Source organism: Lampris incognitus, chromosome 9, assembly GCF_029633865.1.
Source record: "Lampris incognitus isolate fLamInc1 chromosome 9, fLamInc1.hap2, whole genome shotgun sequence".
Lineage (NCBI taxonomy): Eukaryota > Metazoa > Chordata > Actinopteri > Lampriformes > Lampridae > Lampris > Lampris incognitus.
The window spans coordinates 6,294,741-6,316,241 of record NC_079219.1 but is presented as its reverse complement, the minus strand read 5'-3'; the positions used below and the strand labels follow the sequence as shown (position 1 = coordinate 6,316,241).

At 47.2% G+C, this 21,501-nt stretch overlaps 1 protein-coding gene across 1 annotated transcript in view; it reads left to right on the top strand.

Annotated features, from left to right (window-relative positions):
• slc9a1a (solute carrier family 9 member A1a) overlaps positions 1-3,178 on the top strand; it is an 85,532-nt gene extending 82,354 nt beyond the window's left edge. The window contains exon 12 of the mRNA XM_056285699.1: positions 515-3,178. Coding sequence (XP_056141674.1) covers positions 515-828 — 314 coding nt within the window. The 3' untranslated portion in view covers positions 829-3,178. The remainder of the gene's footprint in view (positions 1-514) is intronic.
• Positions 3,179-21,501: the final 18,323 nt, after the last annotated feature.

Genomic DNA, 21,501 nt, shown 5'->3' with positions numbered 1-21,501 from the left:
CCCTAACACGCATGACTCATTTTTGCTGCTTGTTAACCATTCTGAATGCGTTGTGCATGAGATCATGTGATGACATGAATGACAGGTCCGGGGCTGTAGACCATTTCCTGTGGACAGCCCCTCTCCATCTTTATATGGCCACTGCAGAACTTCACCTCTAGTTTTTAGCTTGGGTGTCCCAAAGCCATTTCCAGCCATTCCAGAAGCGGTATGCAGTGTGTCCGCATGTGTTTCCAGTGGGAAAACCAGTGGCTTGCTTGCATTCTCACCATTGTGACGTGAAGTAATTTGAAAAAATCCTTGAAGCCACCATCTGTCTGATTCATGCAATGGTGTAACGTTTTGTGGACCATCCTTGCCCCTATCCATGAATTGTATGTTGTTATTTTATGTGCACGCTGATGGACCCCTTTCCTGACCCCCTTTGCTCCTCTTTTTGGAGCAAATCGGCAGTACTGAAATCATTGAACGCTAACGCTATGTGTGTGTTGTGCCCCCTGGCTTGTTCGCCCAGACCCGCAGGCCTACAGTATCAAGTCAATGTCGGACAGCGTGCCCACCATCCAGGTGGACCTGGCCTCCCCTCAGTCTCCAGACTCTGTCAACTTGATGGACGAGTTCAGACGGGCTGACCGTCCATCGCCACGACGAGAAGAGGAAGGGGAGGAGGACCAGGGCCTGATGATGAAACCCTCGTTGGAGGCAAGAGGCAGAGGAGGCGGCAAGGCGGGGGATTCGGAGGGAGCCAAGGACCCGCAGAGGCTGATAAGGTGCTTGAGCGACCCAGGTCCCAGCGCGGACGAGGATGAAGATCAACCCTTCCTCTAATGAGGTCGCTCCTTTCAGGACCTGACGGCAGAAACGAGGGGGACCGCTTCCCTAATCTACTGTAAATTATCCCGTGGTTTAGAAACCAAGCAAGCCAAAACTGTTGACAGGAGGATGAACAGCGTAAGTTGTACAAAAACCAAATAAGAAGTTAAATTAAATTGCTTAATAGGGGGAAACAGAAAAAAAGAGCCGTCAGTTTGTTATTATTATCAGTCTTTATTGTATTTTATTTTTGAAGATAATGGAATCATGGGAAAGCATTAACTTGTATGGGGGACGATGAGTTTGGGGTAAATAGTCGGAGATGGGAGGATCTTAACTATGCATTACCAAAGGTTTGGACTATTCTAGTGTCAGATGATGTGTTTATTAGTTGATGACATGAGTTTATGCTTTTACAATCATATTTCACCTTTTAAAAGCCACATCCTGTCAGACGGGAGCAGCGTGTTGTGCAGGGCCTCTCCCCGAAATGTAACCAAGGGAGCGTTTTTATCTGATATTTTCCCTTTCGGTCATGGCACTCTTATTTTTTAGACATTCCTTTGAGGCCAGTATTTTAGAAAAAGTCGACTTGAGGTGCTGGATGTTCAGACTTACGGACTGTAGCTTGTACAAACAGCGGTTTGCCTTAATTTGTGTCACACACACACACACAATCTTTTACTTGTTGCATTTTGATCTTGACTGGAACTCTTTTAACTTTTATTTTTTCAACATCACGTTTTAATTTCAGGGGTGCTGATGGCTTTCAGTGTGATGTGGTGCCGGCCCATCTGGCCCGTGGGTTTTCTTGTGTTCAGAGCATCTAGATGTTTGCAGACAGTAGGGACGTTTAGATGTGTTTAGTTGCCGTGCAAAGGATTGCTCCCTTTTACCGCCTCACTTGTGGAGGTCTGCAGCCTCGTCCCGCAGTTAAAGAATGTTAGCACCAGTGGCGGCTGGTGCTTAAAATTTGGGGGGGGGGTGCAGTTTAGCTTGGCGCAGCACACCTGACAGCTGCTTTAATGTCTCACCCAGGAAGTATATGTATTCAGACAGAAACCAACCAAATACCATTTGAACCAACATTTAATGCTGCTGACAGGTGCTCACAGACTGAAAAACTCTTTTATTTCACAATTATTTGTGTTATACAACTAAATTATATCTGACATGTTTAAGTAGAGTGTCATCTCTTGAAGTTTGAAGGGGGTGGCGCCCCAGCACCCCTTACTGGCCAGCCACCACCGATTAGGACTTAAGAAGCTGCAGTGTAAATTTTTCAACCTCATCACTCGGCGGTGTTCAAGACAAACGCAACACGATCAGAGCCGAGGGCTTGCTGTGCTTTACCGCGTTAGGCAAAGGTTGCAGCCATGCAGCACAGATAATGCTATGGTGTTGGTGGTGCAGCATGATTTCCCCAACCAACCTTAATTTGCACCAGGTATTTTGTCAGGTCATGTTTCCGCCACACATACTGGTATTTGACCTCATGTAAGAACTGCCTTCAACATGGGCAGGGGTGGGTATTATGTCTGGATCTCTCCAGTGTTGGGTTTCCTCCAGCCATGTTTGTATTGTGCAGATTGGCACACAACATCATCCAGAAGACGAGCGTCTTCTTGACTCGTGTATGTTGATTCAGACCCCTCTAGTATTAATTTTTCGATCACACAAGCCATAATCTTACTGTATGTGCACATTTTTGTAATTCTAAATATAGCAGCAAAATCCTGTCCAAGTAATTTCACCAAAACCCACTCTCGCTCGTCTAGCCTCGAGACACTTGTAGTCCCCGAGTCACCGGCGAGTTTTAGCTTTGTGAAATACACCTGAAGAAGTCTACGTATAGGAATCCATTCATGCCCTTTCATCTCCTTCAAAGCCAAGACTGCAGGCATGCCATGGTAATGAAGTATTTCTATGCAGTAATACAGGTGTAAAATATGTATATTGATCATAGCGTGTTTATTAAGTCCCTTTAAAACTGATGTCCTGTAATTGTGTTTTTGTGGAAAACACCGACACACACATTCGCTTTTCTACAAATCTTGAGGCTGAAGTCTAGCATGATGGCTAACTGAGGCGGGAGCGAAGCATCGTCATCCTCTGAATACACACAAGCATCGAATAAGGTCGTGTTTCTACTGCAACACTAGTGCCCTTTTTCCACGACATGGTACCGGCTCAGCTCGACTCAACTTTTTCATTTTCCATTACTGGAAAGTACCGGCATTTTGGTAACTGTTACCACTTTCCTGGTACCACCTTTGTCGAGGTTCCAAAAAAACTGGAGCGGGTACCAAAATCAATGCAGACCAGCTACACTGAGGGGGTGCTGTTACGGTGATGAGGGGGTACTGTTACGGTGATGAGGGGGTACTGTTACGGTGATGAGGGGGTACTGTTACGGTGATGGAAAACAACGCTCGTCGAGCCGAGCCGGTACCCTGTGGTGGAAAAGGGGCATAAGAAACGGTCTTCTGTACAGTGTTGCTGATGTACGATAGTCAGTGTATAAAAGGCCGTGTCTCTACACAGCCGCGGGGGGAGTTGAAATATCCTGATGATCCATTCTGTTGGTAGTAATTACTTGGTGCTATGGCCCACATTAAGTAATTATTGTAACAATGAACTGCTGTTTGAACACCTCACGTTTGTTTTTGTTTTTCTTTCAGTTCATACATAATGCTGAAGGGCAGCGCAGTTATTCGTGGCTCCATTCTGCGCCCGTTTGCATGCCTGTTTCCTTAGTCTAAGAACGTTCTGCAGTAGAGAGTATGGAGCTGAGCTGCTTTCTTCATATTGCAAACACCTGGCGAGCCATTCGTTCAGCTTTGCAAGAACAATGGTTCATGGCTTACTGAGAATCGAGTGGCGGCGCAGTGGTTAGCGCCGTCCCCTCACAGCAAGAAGGTCTTGGGTTCGAGCCCCAGGGTAGTCCAACCTTGGGGGTCGTCCCGGGTCGTCCTCTGTGTGGAGTTTGCATGTTCTCCCCATGTCTGCGTGGGTTTCCTCCAGGGGCTCCGGTTTCCTCCCACAGTCCAAAGACGTGTAGGTCAGGTTGTGCTAAATTGTCCCTAGGTGTGTGTGTGTGGGGTGGGGGGGGGCCCGGCCCGGCCCGGTGTGATGGCCTGGCGGCCTGTCCAGGGTGTCTCCCCGCCTGCCGCCCAATGACTGCTGGGATAGGCTCCAGCATCCCCACGACCCTGAGAGCAGGGTAAGCAGTTTGGATAATGGATGGATGGATGGATGGATGGATATATAAAGGACAATTCCAGTAAGAAGGCCCATATTTGGAGGATTTCTCTGCAGCCAACGTTTGGTGACCCCCTTTATAGATGCTACTAGGACATTTGTCAGGAGATCGGCCTCACCGAGAGTCACATCCTCAAAAGTGCTCAGCCGTCATTAGCGGATGGACAGATGGCGTTTCGCAAAACTGAAGTACTTGATTAGAAACACGACAAAGACGGGAAAACTGAAATCTCCCTTCTTAAAAGTGACTTCAGGGTGGTTATCCAGTGAAAGAAATCCCATCTGTGGTTATTTCACATCGTTCCCAAAGCTTTTTTTGTCATGTTTTATTTAGACAAACATCGTCCCGAGCGTTCTTCAGGGTCATGTTTGGTGCACGGTTGCGAGCCATACAGCCTTTGTAAGAAACTGTGTTGTACCGTCTATAGCAGTGTCCTCATATGCACATCCTTTTGCCTTTGTTAAGCGTTTGCTTGCAGCTGCTTATGAACCAAAAAGAAAGAAAGAGTTATATTTAAGTCACGTGTGTCTTTCTGGCTTCTTTTCGCTTTGTTGAACGAGCGCCGTCTTGTCCTCGTCTGCAGCGTTGGCATCGAACGCTCTTTTACTGCAGTGCGTTGCTTCACGTTGGATGCAGTGGGTCCGGCCTCCGCGTCTCCGCTGAAACGCCGCGTAAATACTCGACCAAATGACTTCCTGCACAAGCCGGACCTTGTTGTGCGCCTTCTTCTGCATCGCTGGCCGCGCTGCGTTTCACGCTGGATGTGCTTTACCTGTCGGACCGCCGTGCTGCGGCGGGGTGCACGGGGGCGTTGCAGGGTCATCATCGGCCGGACAGCACCAAGTCCCGCTTGACCCCGTTCTACATTGTGTTGTGAGCTTCACGAGGGCCCACGGGGTTTACCGTGGGTTCTTCCCATTTTACCTTTACCTCAGTATGACGGCACTGCAGACATTTGGAACCAAATACTAAAACCTGGGGCGGCGCGGTCAGCATGGTCGCCTCACAGCAAGAAGGTCCTGGGTTCGAGCCCCGGGGTAGTCCAACCTTGGGGGTCGTCCCGGGTCGTCCTCTGTGTGGAGTCTGCATGTTCTCCCCGTGTCTGCGCGGGTTTCCTCCCACAGTCCAAAGACATGTAGGTCAGGTGACTCACCGTACTAAACTGTCCCTAGGTGTGAGTGTGTGTGTGTGTGTGTGTGTGGGCCCTGTGTGATGGCCTGGCGGCCTGTCCAGGGTGTCCCCCCGCCTGCCGCCCAGTGACTGCTGGGATAGGCTCCAGCACCCCCGCCACCCTGAGAGCAGGATAAGCGGTGTGGGTAATGGATGGGTACTAAGACCTGACCCACAGTGCTACATCCCGAGCCCTCGTTTCATCAAGTCCACATCGTTGTTTTGCTCAAATTCTTGGTTGCTAAATTGATTTTCTGTCAGATAAAACGCCGCCGTCTGTATGTGCCACACAATGGTGTGCGTCATGCATCAGCCGATGGTGCTGGTGAGCGAGCGGGTGTCCGAACTGCCCTCATATGCTGTCTGGTGTCGTGACTCTGGAAGTGCATGCCCCAAAAGTCACGTAGTGGACTCGTGTTAGACAACCGCTGTACATACACAGAGGCAGTGACCACATAGGACGCACACGGTCGAACCCCGCAGGAACGCCGGCACGTCGGCCCGGGCGGTTCTTGCCATATATCCAGCGGCTTTGTTGTAGCTGTGCCCACGCCGGCTCCCTCTTCGTCCGGTTCACCTGACCCTGCTTCTCTCAAGCCCCGCCGACTTTACAGTACACAGAGCACTTTAGCAAGGCAGTACCTTTACTCTGAAAACACTAACGTCAGCCGGAGAGAAGGAGGGAGCGATACGGGGCTCTGTTTCACTGCATGTGCTGCACATGGCTGCCAGAGAAAAGCCATCGAGATGAGAATGTATAGTATATCTGCACTTCCAGACAGGAGGAAGGTTTGCTTTTCTGTACTTATAGGAGATGGGGTGCTATATCGACTCAGGGGTGAACCCCCCAATTTGGCTTCACCCTTGTTTGATGCAAAGCGTAGGTTGTACTTTACTTCCTGTAGTCACACTTTGTTTTATGTGGACTTCCTCGTCGATTGCAAATGAAAACTTCGCAATAATTAAAGATGTCTCTTTTTTATTTTCTTTATAGTTCAGTATGAATAAATGAAAAAAAAAACCAACCCCAGATACGTCGCAAATCTGTAAAAATGTTGCACAAATCATAACCTGAAGGATGACACACTGTCTTGTTAGCGTTAGCGTTTAGCTTCCAGCATTCCATCCCTGTAACTTTACCGCTAACAGCCAGTACTGAGACTAATTCTATGAAACTATACACCAGATTAAAGTTTTAACTTTATAACAACACTTGTGTGTATTGTCGTACTTTATCACGTGGGTCATATTTTACTCGACAAAAGGGGACAAAAAGATTCATTAATGGATGATTATAGATAGATGATTAATGTCAAAGCTCTCCGTAAATACTTGGTGTGTACTGGACGAGCAGAGGGAATCGAGTCCAAGTCAAGTGGAATTTTATTTGTACAGACCTGAATCACAATTCAGTGGTGTGGGACTTTATAAACACACATTCTGTGCAACACACAACACCCCCTGTCCTGAGACCCTCACCCACTGTCCTGAGACCCTCACCCACTGTCCTGACACTCTCACCCACTGTCCTGAGACTCTCACCCACTGTCCTGAGACTCTCACCCACTGTCCTGAGACCCTCACCCACTGTCCTGAGACTCTCACCCCCTGTCCTGACACTCTCACCCACTGTCCTGAGACTCTCACCCCCTGTCCTGACACTCTCACCCACTGTCCTGAGACCCTCACCCACTGTCCTGACACTCTCACCCACTGTCCTGACACTCTCACCCACTGTCCTGAGACTCTCACCTCCTGTCCTGACACTCTCACCCACTGTCCTGAGACTCTCACCCACTGTCCTGAGACCCTCACCCACTGTCCTGAGATCCTCACCGACTGTCCTGAGACTCTCACCCACTGTCCTGACACTCTCACCCCCTGTCCTGACACTCTCACCCACTGTCCTGAGACTCTCACCCACTGTCCTGAGACCCTCACCGACTGTCCTGAGACCCTCACCCACTGTCCAGAGACTCTCACCCACTGTCCTGAGACCCTCACCGACTGTCCTGAGACTCTCACCCACTGTCCTGAGACCCTCACCCACTGTCCTGAGACTCTCACCGACTGTCCTTACACCCTCACCCACTGTCCTGACACTCTCACCCACTGTCCTGAGACCCTCACCCACTGTCCTTACACTCTCACCCCCTGTCCTGACACTCTCACCCACTGTCCTGAGACCCTCACCCACTGTCCTGAGACTCTCACCCACTGTCCTTACACTCTCACCCACTGTCCTGACACTCTCACCCACTGTCCTGACACTCTCACCCACTGTCCTGAGACTCTCACCCACTGTCCTGACACTCTCACCGACTGTCCTGAGACTCTCACCGACTGTCCTTACACTCTCACCCACTGTCCTGACACTCTCACCGACTGTCCTGACACTCACCCACTGTCCTGACACTCTCACCCACTGTCCTTACACTCTCACCCACTGTCCTGACACTCTCACCCACTGTCCTGAGACCCTCACCCACTGTCCTTACACTCTCACCCCCTGTCCTGACACTCTCACCCACTGTCCTTAGACCCTCACCCACTGTCCTGAGACCCTCACCCACTGTCCTGAGACTCTCACCCACTGTCCTGAGACCCTCACCCACTGTCCTTACACTCTCACCCCCTGTCCTGACACTCACCCACTGTCCTGAGACCCTCACCCACAGTCCTGAGACTCTCACCCACTGTCCTGACACTCTCACCCACTGTCCTGAGACTCTCCCCCACTGTCCTGAGACACTCACCCACTGTCCTGACACTCTCACCCACTGTCCTGAGACTCTCCCCCACTGTCCTGACACTCTCACCCACTGTCCTGACACTCTCACCCCACTGTCCTGAGACTCTCATCCACTGTCCTGAGACTCTCATCCACTGTCCTGACACTCTCACCCACTGTCCTGACACTCACCCACTGTCCTGACACTCTCACCCACTATCCTGAGACCCTCGCCCCCTGTCCTGAGACTCTCACCCACTGTCCTGAGACTCTCACCCCCTGTCCTGAGACTCTCACCCACTGTCCTGAGACTCTCACCCCCTGTCCTGAGACCCTCACCCACTGTCCTGACACTCTCACCCACTGTCCTGACACTCTCACTCACTGTCCTTACACTCTCACCCGCTGTCCTTACACTCTCACCCACTGTCCTGACACTCTCCCCTCGGATGAGGAAAATCTCTACAGAAAAAAAACCTTGTCAGGGAAAAAAAAATGGGAGAAACCTGAAGAGCATCGGAGGAGAGATGATGGCTAGACATGCCATAGACACGGGCATCCCAGTGGCGTGGCGGTCTATTCCGTTGCCTACCAACACGGGGCTCACCGGTTCGAATCCCCATGTTGCCTCTGGCTTGGCCGGGTGTCCCTACAGACACAATTGGCCATGTCTGCAGGTGGGAAGCTGGATGTGGGTGTGTGTCCGGGTCGCTGCACTAGCGCTTCCTCTGGTCGGTCAGGGCACCTGTTCCGGGGGGAGGGGGAACTTGGGGAATAGTGTGATCCTCCCACATGCTACGTCCCCCTGGTGAAACTCCTCACTGTCCGGTGAAAAGAAGCAGCTGGTGACTCCACATGTATGGGAGGAGGCATGATACATGCAGAGTCACTAGCCTACTGCAGTAGGCATATTAACATAGTATAGTAGCATGCTATAGTATAGTTAGTAGTATACTACTGCAGTAGGCATATTAACATAGTATAGTAGTATACTATATTATATTTAGTAGTATACTACTGCAGTAGGCATATTAACAGTATAATAGTATACTATATTATATTTAGTAGTATACTACTGCAGAAGGCATAGTAGCATAGTATAGTTAGTATACTACTGCAGTAGACATAGTATAGTAGTACACTCTAGTATAGTTAGTAGGATACTGCAGTAGGCATAGTAGCGTAGTATAGTAGTATACTATAGTTAGTATACTACTGCAGTAGGCATAGTAGCATAGTATAGTTAGTAGGATACTACTGCAGTAGGCATTGTAGCATAGTATAGTAGTATACTATAGTTAGTAGTATACTACTGCAGTAGGCATAGTCGCATAGTATAGTTAGTAGCATACAACTGCAGTAGGCATAGTAGCATAGTATAGTAGTATACTATAGTATAGTAGTATTCTACTGCATTAGGCATAGTAGCATAGACTAGTAGGCTTCTGCAGACTACTGCATGTGGTAGTCTGCAGCCCCTCACCTCAGATCGGCGGAAGGGGTTGAGCAGCGACCAGGACGGCTCAGAGAGCAGGGTGGTTGGCCAGGTACAGTTGGGGGCGGGGCGGGGCAGGGGGGGGGTAGATGAGCAGTATTACAGATCATTAAATGAATACACAAGTTACAGAAAAGCAATACAGAACATACAGTTATCACAAGTTACATCAAGATCAGGCAGTATAAGTGTTCCTCAGCTGGATCTTGGTGCCAGACTTGGTTGAGGAGGAGGAGGACGCTCCGTTTGATTAAGGTGGGAAAGAAATTCTCAACCCCTGCTAGGAAAACAGACTCTCTACATTTCTGGAGCCTCCGGGCAGACCGCCGGCGAGAGCTGGAGAGTGTGTATTTTGGATGTCGAGTCGAGTAAATTCAGAATGAAGTGGCTGTCCTGCCAAAACATAATGGGATTCCCAGTCTTGGCAGTCGGACAACTGGTGTGAGAGAAACACAGATTGTAAGCAACCCAGAAGGAGGAGCGGCGGCGGCGCCCACATTTTGGCGTGGATGGTTTGTCTGCATGTTGACTCCAGTTCGGTCTCTGTTAAATGGAGGCAGAAGCATCTGAGCTGATGTGCTTGTCAGATGCTTTGGCTTGAGGACCAAACGCAGTATCATCTTCTGGATGGGACGTGTGTGTGTTCGTGTTCGTGACAGCCAGTCGTTTCTGATCACTGACAGTCGCCCCGCTCTCTATCGTCCTCTCGCAGAGATGACGGTGGCCAAGCTGGTTTCATATGAAAGATCCTAATTACTGACTCCAGTTCCACCAGAGCCCTTCAGCTGACACCAACACCAAGGGCAATTTGTAGTGGCTGCAGCAAGTTCCTGTATCACCAGCAGTACCAGCAGCCAACAAGTGCAGGGGTCAGGGCCCCTGCACCCAGCTGAAACCGATATTCCAGCTCAGCAGAAGGAGTTTGTGTGACAGGGGAGAAATGGGAGCCGAGGGACGAGGCGGGTTTATGTGTGTGGCACATTTCATACACCAAGGCAACTCGACCTGCTTTGCATCAGGCGTAAAAAGTCATTAAAGCTGCAACCTTTAGCTAAATTATAAACCCAACCCAGACAGCAAAACTGCTGTGGCCCGGACCCGACCCACACCCGACACTGTCATCCGGCCCACATACCGCGTGGAATGATGGCGCTTGGGCGGTCCGCTCCTGTTGGCCAGATCTGGGCCAGAACCAAGCCATAGCAATGCTGCATGTGCCACATATTTGCCAAAGGTGGCCATATTTGTTTTGTGATATTTGGGCCATATTCACCATTTACCACACGGGCCACTTCAGGGTCACATCCAGACCACATGTTGCCCAGAGCACCGTGTCTTTGCCAAAAAAGGTCCACATGTGATTTGGCGTGTTTGGGCCATATTTGCTGTGATACATGTGGGCCACTTCAGGGTCACATCCATTTTGTCAGGGCCAGAAGAAGGCCATCAGTGCCGCATCACTGCCTGAAGTGGCCCACATCCGGATGCTGTCTGGGATGGGTCCCCAAAATACAAAACCCAGGACTGGATCATAAAGACTAACACTAACCAAGAACTAAGTCTTGAGTTTCTGATGTTTTCTGATGCTGTAAAAGTTTTTTGGTTCTTTGGTTTGTTGCGACAGTACAGTTTGTGAACATTGGAGTAAAACAGATCCATGTTTTTAATTACTGCTGGTTGAGAAAGGCGCAGAATGTTTGTTTTCGGTCCACAACTCAAACTCTTAGATTATGTGTGTGATTCTGATCATGTGCACGCAGCACTCTTGGGTGACCCTCGGCCTCAGATGCGGCACACAGATCAGGGTAACTAACGGGGGGGGGGGTACACGGCCCCTCCGAAACCATGCCGAAAACCAGAACGCAAGAGCAAAAGATAAGAGGAGATATACTTGATTAACCCCCGTGAGGAAGTGTGTTCTCTGTGTGTAACCATCCCACTGTACAGGAGCAGTGGGCGGCTGCAGCGCCCGGGGACCATCCCCAGGCCTTTCCATTGCCTTGCTCAGAGGCACAGGCAGGAGTATTAACCCTAACATGCATGTCATTTTGATGGTGGGAGGAAACCGGAGCACCGGGAGGAAACCCACGCAGACACGGGGAGAACATGCAAGCTCCACGCAGAAAGGGCCTGGGGTTCGAACCCAGGACCTTCTGACCACTGGGCCACCGTGCCGCCCTGGAGAGAGAGGAGAGGCGGGGCAGGTAGAACACTGGGGATAAAACGCTGGCTGGAGGCCATGAACCCAATGAGAGATGGGAGGCCATGACTGCATTGAAACTGAATGGTGATGATGATGATGATGATGATGATGAAACTCAAGTAAAGATGATGATGATGATGATGATGAAACTCAAGTAAAGATGATGATGATGATGAAACTCAAGTAAAGATGATGATGATGATGATGAAACTCAAGTAAAGATGATGACGATGATGATGATGATGATGATGATGATGATGAAACTCAAGTAAAGATGATGATGATGATGAAACTCAAGTAAAGATGATGATGATGATGAAACTCAAGTAAAGATGATGATGACGATGATGAAACTCAAGTAAAGATGATGATGATGATGAAACTCAAGTAAAGATGATGATGATGATGATGATGATGAGGAAATGCCCTGACCTTCTCATAAATGTTCCGGCATAACATTCTTGATTAAGAAGTTTGGGATGTTTGCTTTCGTTACCATGCAGTTGTTCTGAGCACCCAGTGGTCAGCTTTAGGCCCCGTGGTTCAGCACGCTTGTTACTTCGCGTTTACTCATGTACTCACACACTCATGTGTTCACTTGTTATTTACTCGTGGACTCACACAGTCATGTGTTCACTTGTTATTTACTCGTGTACTCACACAGTCATGTGTTCACTTGTTATTTACTTGTGTACTCACACAGTCATGTGTTCACCTGTTATTTACTCGTGTACTCACACAGTCATGTGTTCACCTGTTATTTACTCGTGTACTCACACACTCATGTGTTCACCTGTTATTTACTCGTGTACTCACACAGTCATGTGTTCACCTGTTATTTACTCGTGGACTCACACAGTCATGTGTTCACTTGTTATTTACTCGTGTACTCACACAGTCATGTGTTCACTTGTTATTTACTTGTGTACTCACACAGTCATGTGTTCACCTGTTATTTACTCGTGTACTCACACAGTCATGTGTTCACCTGTTATTTACTCGTGTACTCACACACTCATGTGTTCACCTGTTATTTACTCGTGTACTCACACAGTCATGTGTTCACCTGTTATTTACTCGTGTACTCACACACTCATGTGTTCACTTGTTATTTACTCGTGTACTCACACAGTCATGTGTTCACCTGTTATTTACTCGTGTACTCACACAGTCATGTGTTCACCTGTTATTTACTCGTGTACTCACACAGTCATGTGTTCACCTGTTATTTACTCGTGGACTCACACACTCATGTGTTCACCTGTTATTTACTCGTGGACTCACACAGTCATGTGTTCACCTGTTATTTACTCGTGTACTCACACACTCATGTGTTCACCTGTTATTTACTCGTGTACTCACACAGTCATGTGTTCACCTGTTATTTACTCGTGTACTCACACAGTCATGTGTTCACCTGTTATTTACTCGTGTACTCACACACTCATGTGTTCACTTGTTATTTACTCGTGTACTCACACAGTCATGTGTTCACTTGTTATTTACTCGTGTACTCACACAGTCATGTGTTCACCTGTTATTTACTCGTGTACTCACACAGTCATGTGTTCACCTGTTATTTACTCGTGTACTCACACACTCATGTGTTCACCTGTTATTTACTCGTGTACTCACACAGTCATGTGTTCACCTGTTATTTACTCGTGTACTCACACAGTCATGTGTTCACCTGTTATTTACTCGTGTACTCACACACTCATGTGTTCACTTGTTATTTACTCGTGGACTCACACAGTCATGTGTTCACCTGTTATTTACTCGTGTACTCACACACTCATGTGTTCACTTGTTATTTACTCGTGTACTCACACAGTCATGTGTTCACCTGTTATTTACTCGTGTACTCACACAGTCATGTGTTCACCTGTTATTTACTCGTGGACTCACACAGTCATGTGTTCACCTGTTATTTACTCGTGTACTCACACAGTCATGTGTTCACTTGTTATTTACTCGTGGACTCACACAGTCATGTGTTCACCTGTTATTTACTCGTGTACTCACACACTCATGTGTTCACTTGTTATTTACTCGTGTACTCACACAGTCATGTGTTCACCTGTTATTTACTCGTGTACTCACACAGTCATGTGTTCACCTGTTATTTACTCGTGTACTCACACAGTCATGTGTTCACTTGTTATTTACTCGTGGACTCACACAGTCATGTGTTCACCTGTTATTTACTCGTGTACTCACACAGTCATGCGTTCACCTGTTATTTACTCGTGGACTCACACAGTCATGTGTTCACCTGTTATTTACTCGTGTACTCACACAGTCATGTGTTCACCTGTTATTTACTCGTGTACTCACACAGTCATGTGTTCACCTGTTATTTACTCGTGTACTCACACAGTCATGTGTTCACCTGTTATTTACTCGTGGACTCACACAGTCATGTGTTCACTTGTTATTTACTCGTGTACTCACAGTCATGTGTTCACCTGTTATTTACTCGTGTACTCACACAGTCATGCGTTCACCTGTTATTTACTCGTGGACTCACACAGTCATGTGTTCACCTGTTATTTACTCGTGTACTCACAGTCATGTGTTCACCTGTTATTTACTCGTGTACTCACACAGTCATGCGTTCACCTGTTATTTACTCGTGGACTCACACAGTCATGTGTTCACCTGTTATTTACTCGTGGACTCACACAGTCATGTGTTCACCTGTTATTTACTCGTGTACTCACAGTCATGTGTTCACCTGTTATTTACTCGTGTACTCACACAGTCATGCGTTCACCTGTTATTTACTCGTGTACTCACACAGTCATGTGTTCACCTGTTATTTACTCGTGTACTCACACAGTCATGTGTTCACCTGTTATTTACTCGTGGACTCACACAGTCATGTGTTCACCTGTTATTTACTCGTGGACTCACACAGTCATGTGTTCACTTGTTATTTACTCGTGGACTCGGTTATCCACATGCAGGGGCGTCGGACCCGGGGGGACGGAGGGGACAAGTAAAGTCCCCCCCCCCCCCCCCCCAATAAACAGGAACATCCACTACCAGACATGAGCATCAGTGTATATAATGTTGGACATGTGCTGCCTGTATGTGCCAGCGTTCATGTCATCCCCATCCCACAATATGTAAAAGTATTAGTTATTAACCACAACACCCCCCTCCCCCCTCCCCCCCATGGCTTTGGTACTGGCGGCAGCCCGCTGACACGTGACGGCCCGCTGACACGTGACGGCGGTGACACGTGACGGCGGTGACACGTGACGGCCCGCTGACACGTGACGGCGGTGACGTGGCAGCGGCGCTCACAACTTCTCAAGGCAGCGGCGATGAATCCTGCTCTGTTCCCCATCACTCACAGGTTCGAAAACTCCTCACAAACAAAGTGTACTTACCCATTTTTAAAAGGTAGACGTGTGGTTATGACGACACCCGGGGTTGAAAGTTACGTATTTAATGAAGTAAATGTATTTCTGCTAGCTGCTGTCAGCGCTAGTCAGTGAGCGGGAAGGCTAACTTTAGCTAGCAGAGACGCTGTGACGTCACACGCACATAAACTCTAAAGGTTATAACGTTACTAGGCAACGGCTCACACCAACCTTACTGTGAATACTGTGTTTTATATAGTATTTATACTCCGTTCACAGTACTGTGTTTTATATAGTATTTACACTCCGTTCACAGCACTGTGTTTTATATAGTATTTACACTCCGTTCACAGTACTGTGTTTTATATAGTATTTACACTCCGTTCACAGTACTGTGTTTTATATAGTATTTACACTCCGTTCACAGTACTGTGTTTTATATAGTATTTACACTCCGTTCACAGTACTGTGTTTTATATAGTATTTACACTCCGTTCACAGTACTGTGTTTTATATAGTATTTACACTCCGTTCACAGTACTGTGTTTTATATAGTATGTACACTCCGTTCACAGTACTGTGTTTTATATAGTATTTACACTCCGTTCACAGTACTGTGTTTTATATAGTATTTACACTCCGTTCACAGTACTGTGTTTTATATAGTATTTACACTCCGTTCACAGTACTGTGTTTTATATAGTATTTACACTCCGTTCACAGTACTGTGTTTTATATAGTATTTACACTCCGTTCACAGTACTGTGTTTTATATAGTATTTACACTCCGTTCACAGTACTGTGTTTTATATAGTATTTACACTCCGTTCACAGTACTGTGTTTTATATAGTATGTACACTCCGTTCACAGTACTGTGTTTTATATAGTATTTACACTCCGTTCACAGTACTGTGTTTTATATAGTATGTACACTCCGTTCACAGTACTGTGTTTTATATAGTATGTACACTCCGTTCACAGTACTGTGTTTTATATAGTATTTACACTCCGTTCACAGTACTGTGTTTTATATAGTATTTACACTCCGTTCACAGTACTGTGTTTATATAGTATGTACACTCCTTTCACAGTACTGTGTTTTATATAGTATGTACACTCAGTTCACAGTACTGTGTTTTATATAGTATTTCCACTCAGTTCACAGTACTGTGTTTTATATAGTATTTACTCTCATTTGACAGTACTGTGTTTTATATAGTATTTACTCTCATTTGACAGTACTGTGTTTTATATAGTATTTACTCTCATTTGACAGTACTGTGTTTTATATAGTATTTACTCTCATTTGACAGTACTGTGTTTTGTAGTTTGGTGATGTCATAACGTGTTAACAACTACCTTGATTTGCCACATCACGCATGTCTAGGCTTTACGTTTTTGTCTCAAATAGCTTAAACTGGTTAATTTAGCAGATGAAATTAAAATAGTAGTCATAATAATAATAATGATAATAATAATCTCGTGGGGGAGGTCTTATCATATGACCATGAAACATGTTTTTCTTTGCTGAAATCTGTTGTAAAATAATGACAGTTTAAAACCGATTTTTACAAATTTTTCCGGGGGGGGCATGCCCGCAGACCCCCCTATGGGGTTTTGCCCCCCCCCAATATAAAACTCTCATTCCTACGCCCTTGTCCACATGGACTTGTTTTATTTTTCCTAATCATTTATCCACATAGAGGTTTGTTAAGTTACCTTTTACTCGTCTTGCAGGCATTCATTAAGTTTCCTTTCATTTAACGTGGAGGTATTAATTTATATGTTTACTCGTCTTGTTGATTTTATTTCCATTTTATCATGTGAGTTGTCAGCCATCAGTTGCATTGACATGCTATATTTGATCATTTATGAATTTATCCAACAAACATTGCTCTTTACAGCCTTTGCAATTGTATGTATGGATGTTGCTGTCAGACATCATTCTGTTGGACCGCTACCCAGCTGATGCATGATACATGCTAGGTGGTGGTAGAAGGGTAGGACAATGATCATATATCTCACCGGCTGTAATTCAGTAGAGCTCATTCTTTTAAAATATCTGTCCGTTTTTGTACTTGCTGAGCAGTGCAGAGGACATTTGGACCACAGTGGATGTCAGGGGGAAATGATATATGTAATGATATATGTGGCCATAGCTGGAAGGGAGGTGATGTGCCGGAGGAAAGACTAGACTGGGTAAAATAAAATGATTAGCTTAAATACGTAAGAAAGATAAAACCAAACGACAGCTCCATCCGTTCGGAGAACTCCACCACGTCTGAGACACTGAGCCTCAAAGTGCATTGTGAGTGATAAGTTGTGCTTGTGTAACGACCATGAATGAGTAGACTCGGTAGCCCTTAGCTAAAGGGTCATACCCTTTAGTCAACTGGTTACCCAGACAGCATCCGGATGTGGGCCACTTCAGGCAGTGTTGCGGCACTGATGGTCTTCTGGCCCTGACAAAATGGATGTGAGCCTGAAGTGGCCCACATGTATAATAGCAAATATGGCCCAAATATGCCAAACCAAATGTGGGCCTTTTCTGGCAAAGATGCGGTGCTCTGGGCAACATGTGATCTGGGTGTGACCCTGAAGTGGCCCGTGTGGTAAATGGTGAATATGGCCCAAATATCACAAAACAAATATGGCCACCTTTGGCAAATATGTGGCACATGCGGCATTGCTGTGGCTTGGTTCTGGCCCAGATCTGGTAAACAGGAATGGACCGCCCAAGTGGCATCATTCCACGCGGTATGTGGGCCGGATGAAAGTGTCGGGTGTGGGACGGGTCCGGGCCACAGCAGTTTTGCTGTCTGGGACAGACAGGAGTATTAACCCTAACATGCATGTCTTTTTGATGGTGGGAGGAAACGAGAGTGCCCGGAGGAAACCCACGCAGACACAACATGCAAACTCCACACAGAAAGACCTGGGACAGACTGGGGTTCAAACCCAGGACCTTCTTGCTGTGAGGCAACAGTTTCAACCACTGGGCCACCGTGCCACCCTAACAACCAAGTAAGGGCAATAGTTCTTTTGGTGTAACTATACCTCAGCTCTTTATGGTCTAATAAATCACAGACTGGGCCCTTTAAGTGAAAAATCAGAATAAGGTTGAAAATTTTTGAAAATTAAAATTGGATAAAAGTTACAAGATGAAGAGAAATAAAACAGCCAGAACCAGTTAAACAACAAAAGGTGAACTGGATGGAGGTCTTAATAAAACACTGACTTTCAGTTCACTAGTACGACTATTTTACCCAAGGACATTCAGTGGAACAGCACCTGTGTTATTTTCAGTACATCTCAATTTCTTGCAGATTGCAGGTCTGCGCAACACAAATTCGCTACTCAAACAAAATGACAGTCACACAACAAATCACCAACAGCTGACAATCATGACAGATGTCTTTTGCTTTTTGTTACGCGTGCTAAGGTAATAATGGAGAAGTTCTCCTGTAAATAAAAGCCGTGTTATCCGGCCTCTCAGCTCCTTATTATACCCCAAATGTGCTATAATCTGCTTCATAAAATGTCCCGACTCTGCTTCATCTCCATTTGTGGATGAAGAGGAGTTCCACTGGAGTCACAGCGTTGATCAAATGGAGAACACGGGTAAAGTGAATCTGGTAACACTTTATTTGAAGGGATGACAATGACAACAGTCATAAACATTCATAAAGACCCTTTCATAACGAAACTTTCACTGAATCCTGGCACCACATCACCCCAGTCCTACAAGACCTCCGCTGGCTACCCATCTCCCACCGGATCAGTTACACAATCCTGGTTCTCACTTACAAAGCCCTTCACCAACTGGCTGCCCCATACCTCACCGACCTCCTCCTCCCCTACCAACCCTCTCGACACCTCAGATCCACCTCAGCCTCCCTTCTCTCCACCCCCAGGTCCAACCTCCGCGGCTTTGGTGACCGAGCCTTCTCCAGGGCAGCTCCCAGGCTCTGGAACTCACTTCCCCAAAATCATTAGAGACTCGGAATCCCTCCCACTCTTCTAATCCTGTCTCAAGACACACCTCTTCTCCATAACCGTCTCGTGCCCCCCCCCCCGCCCCGCCCTCTTATCCACCCCTAATCTGAGGCAGACTAAGGACCGAGCACTGGACCTGCTGCCCCCTCCTCTTCGAACTCCCTCCCCAAGCACATCAGAGACTGCTGCGATCTTCCCACATTCAGGTCATGAATGAGGACTCCCCTCTTCAGACCCGTTCTCTCGTGTGAGTCATGTTGTGTTGCATGTTTTTGGTGTGTTGCTTTTTTACGTTTATTCTAATTTATGTAAAGCGTCTTTGAGTATGATGACAAGCACTACATGAATAAAATGCATTGTAAAGACTCCATGTTCATGTCAGGTAGTGCGGGCTCTGAGGCTCCTGTAGCGCCTCCCAGAGCACGGCAGGGGGGAGAACAGTCCATGGTTGGGGTGGTTGGGGTCTCTGCTGATGCTCAGACCCCTTCGAAGGCAGCGTTTGTGATAAAAGTCTTTTATGGCTGGGAGCTGGGTACCGGTGATATGCTGGGCCACCTTGACGACCTGCTGCAGAGCTTTCTGGTCTACTGAGGTACAGTTGCCGTACCACACTGAGATGCAGATGGTCCGGATGCTCTCTATGGTGCAGTGGTAGAAGTTGGGGAGGATTCTGGGGGATAGACGGGCGCTCCTCAGCCTCCTCAGGAAATGCAGGCGTTGCTGGGCCTTTTTCACAAGGGCCTGGGTGTTTAATGTCCAGCAGAGGTCCTCGCTGATGTGGACTCCAAGGAATTTAAAGCTGGAGACACGCTCCACTTCCACCCCATTGATGTGTATGGGGGAGTGGCTACAGCTTCTAGACCTCCTGAAGTCCACAATCAGCTCCTTCGTCTTCTGCACATTGAGGACAAGATGTGTGGATTCACATCTTGTTCACATTCACATCTAAATTCACTTTGCCCGCGTTCTCCATTTCATCAACGCTGTGACTCCAGTGGAACTCCTCTTCATCCACAAATTGAGATGAAGCAGAGTGTGAATTTTTATGGATCAAGGTACATTTTTTGATTTGCAAGTGACTGCACCATACCATAATGTCTTCATAACACATTTTTAATATTGAAATGTAATGTACTTTACATTAAGTGAAAGGGCACATATAAAAAAGAAGGCAACGATAAAAGAAGAAAACACAATGAAACAGAAAATTAGTATAAAGTAAACATATATATATGAATAGTAGTAAACTTTGCTTGCTAATGAAAAGTACACCTCATTAAAAAAGTGCCAATTAAACACGTTTACTGCAGCAGGGCGGGACGTTGGCGCAGTGGTTAGCATGGTCACCTCACAGCAAGAAGGTCCTGGGTTCGAGCCCCGGGGTAGTCCAACCTTGGGGGTCGTCCCGGGTCGTCCTCCTTGCATGTTCTCCCCGTGTCTGTGTGGGTTTCCTCTGGGGGCTCCGGTTTCCTCCCACAGTCCAAAGGCATGTAGGTCAGGTGACTCAGCCGTACTACATTGTCACTAGGTATGAATGTGTGTGTGTGTGTGTGTGTGTGTGTGTGTGTGTGTGTGTGTGTGTGTGTGTGTGTGTGTGTGTGTGTGTGGTGGTGGGGGCTCTGTGATGGACTGGCAGTCTGTCCAGGGTGTCTCCCCGCCTGCTTAGGCTCCAGCATCCCGCGACCCTGAGCAGGATAAGCGGTTTGGATAATAGATGGATGGATGGATGGATGCTACTGTACACACATACAGGAACTGCAGATTGGGCGACACTGCAGACTACAGGCTTGATTTTACAGTTTCTAGATTTGGGACGGAGTTGCCATGTTCTCATGGAACTGATGAGGATTATCTTACCTGAATGTTTGAATTTCACATGCAAAATGTTTATTTAAGTGGAATTGCCCTTTAACACTCAAAACGCGAGGAGGCAGAACAGCAACCTCGGTCTCCACACCAAAGTGCTTGTTTACAGAGCAGTGTGTATCTCCACACTACTCTATGGATGTGAGGCATGGACCATCTACAGCCACCATCTCAGAAGCCTGGAGGTCTTCCATGTGAGACGTCTCCACAGGATCCTGGGCATTACTTGGGAGGACAGAGTATCACACACAGAGGTGTTGGAGTGGGCAGGCAGCTGCAGTGTGGAGTCTACCCTAAACCACAATCAACTCAGGTGGCTTGGGCGTGTCATTCACATGCCCAGCCAACGACTCCCACGTTAAGTCCTGCACAGCCAACTACGCCTTGGTCAACACACTGCTGGTGGGCAGAAGAAGTGGTTCAAAGACCAAATGAAGACCATGCTGAGAAGATGCCAGATCAACCCCTCTTCTCTGGAGGAACTTGCTTCCTGCCGCACAACCTGGCGCTCTCACATCTCACAGGGAGTGAAGTATATGGAAAACCAGCACACACAACACCGTGTAGCAAAGTGTACGAAGAGGCATGCTCCC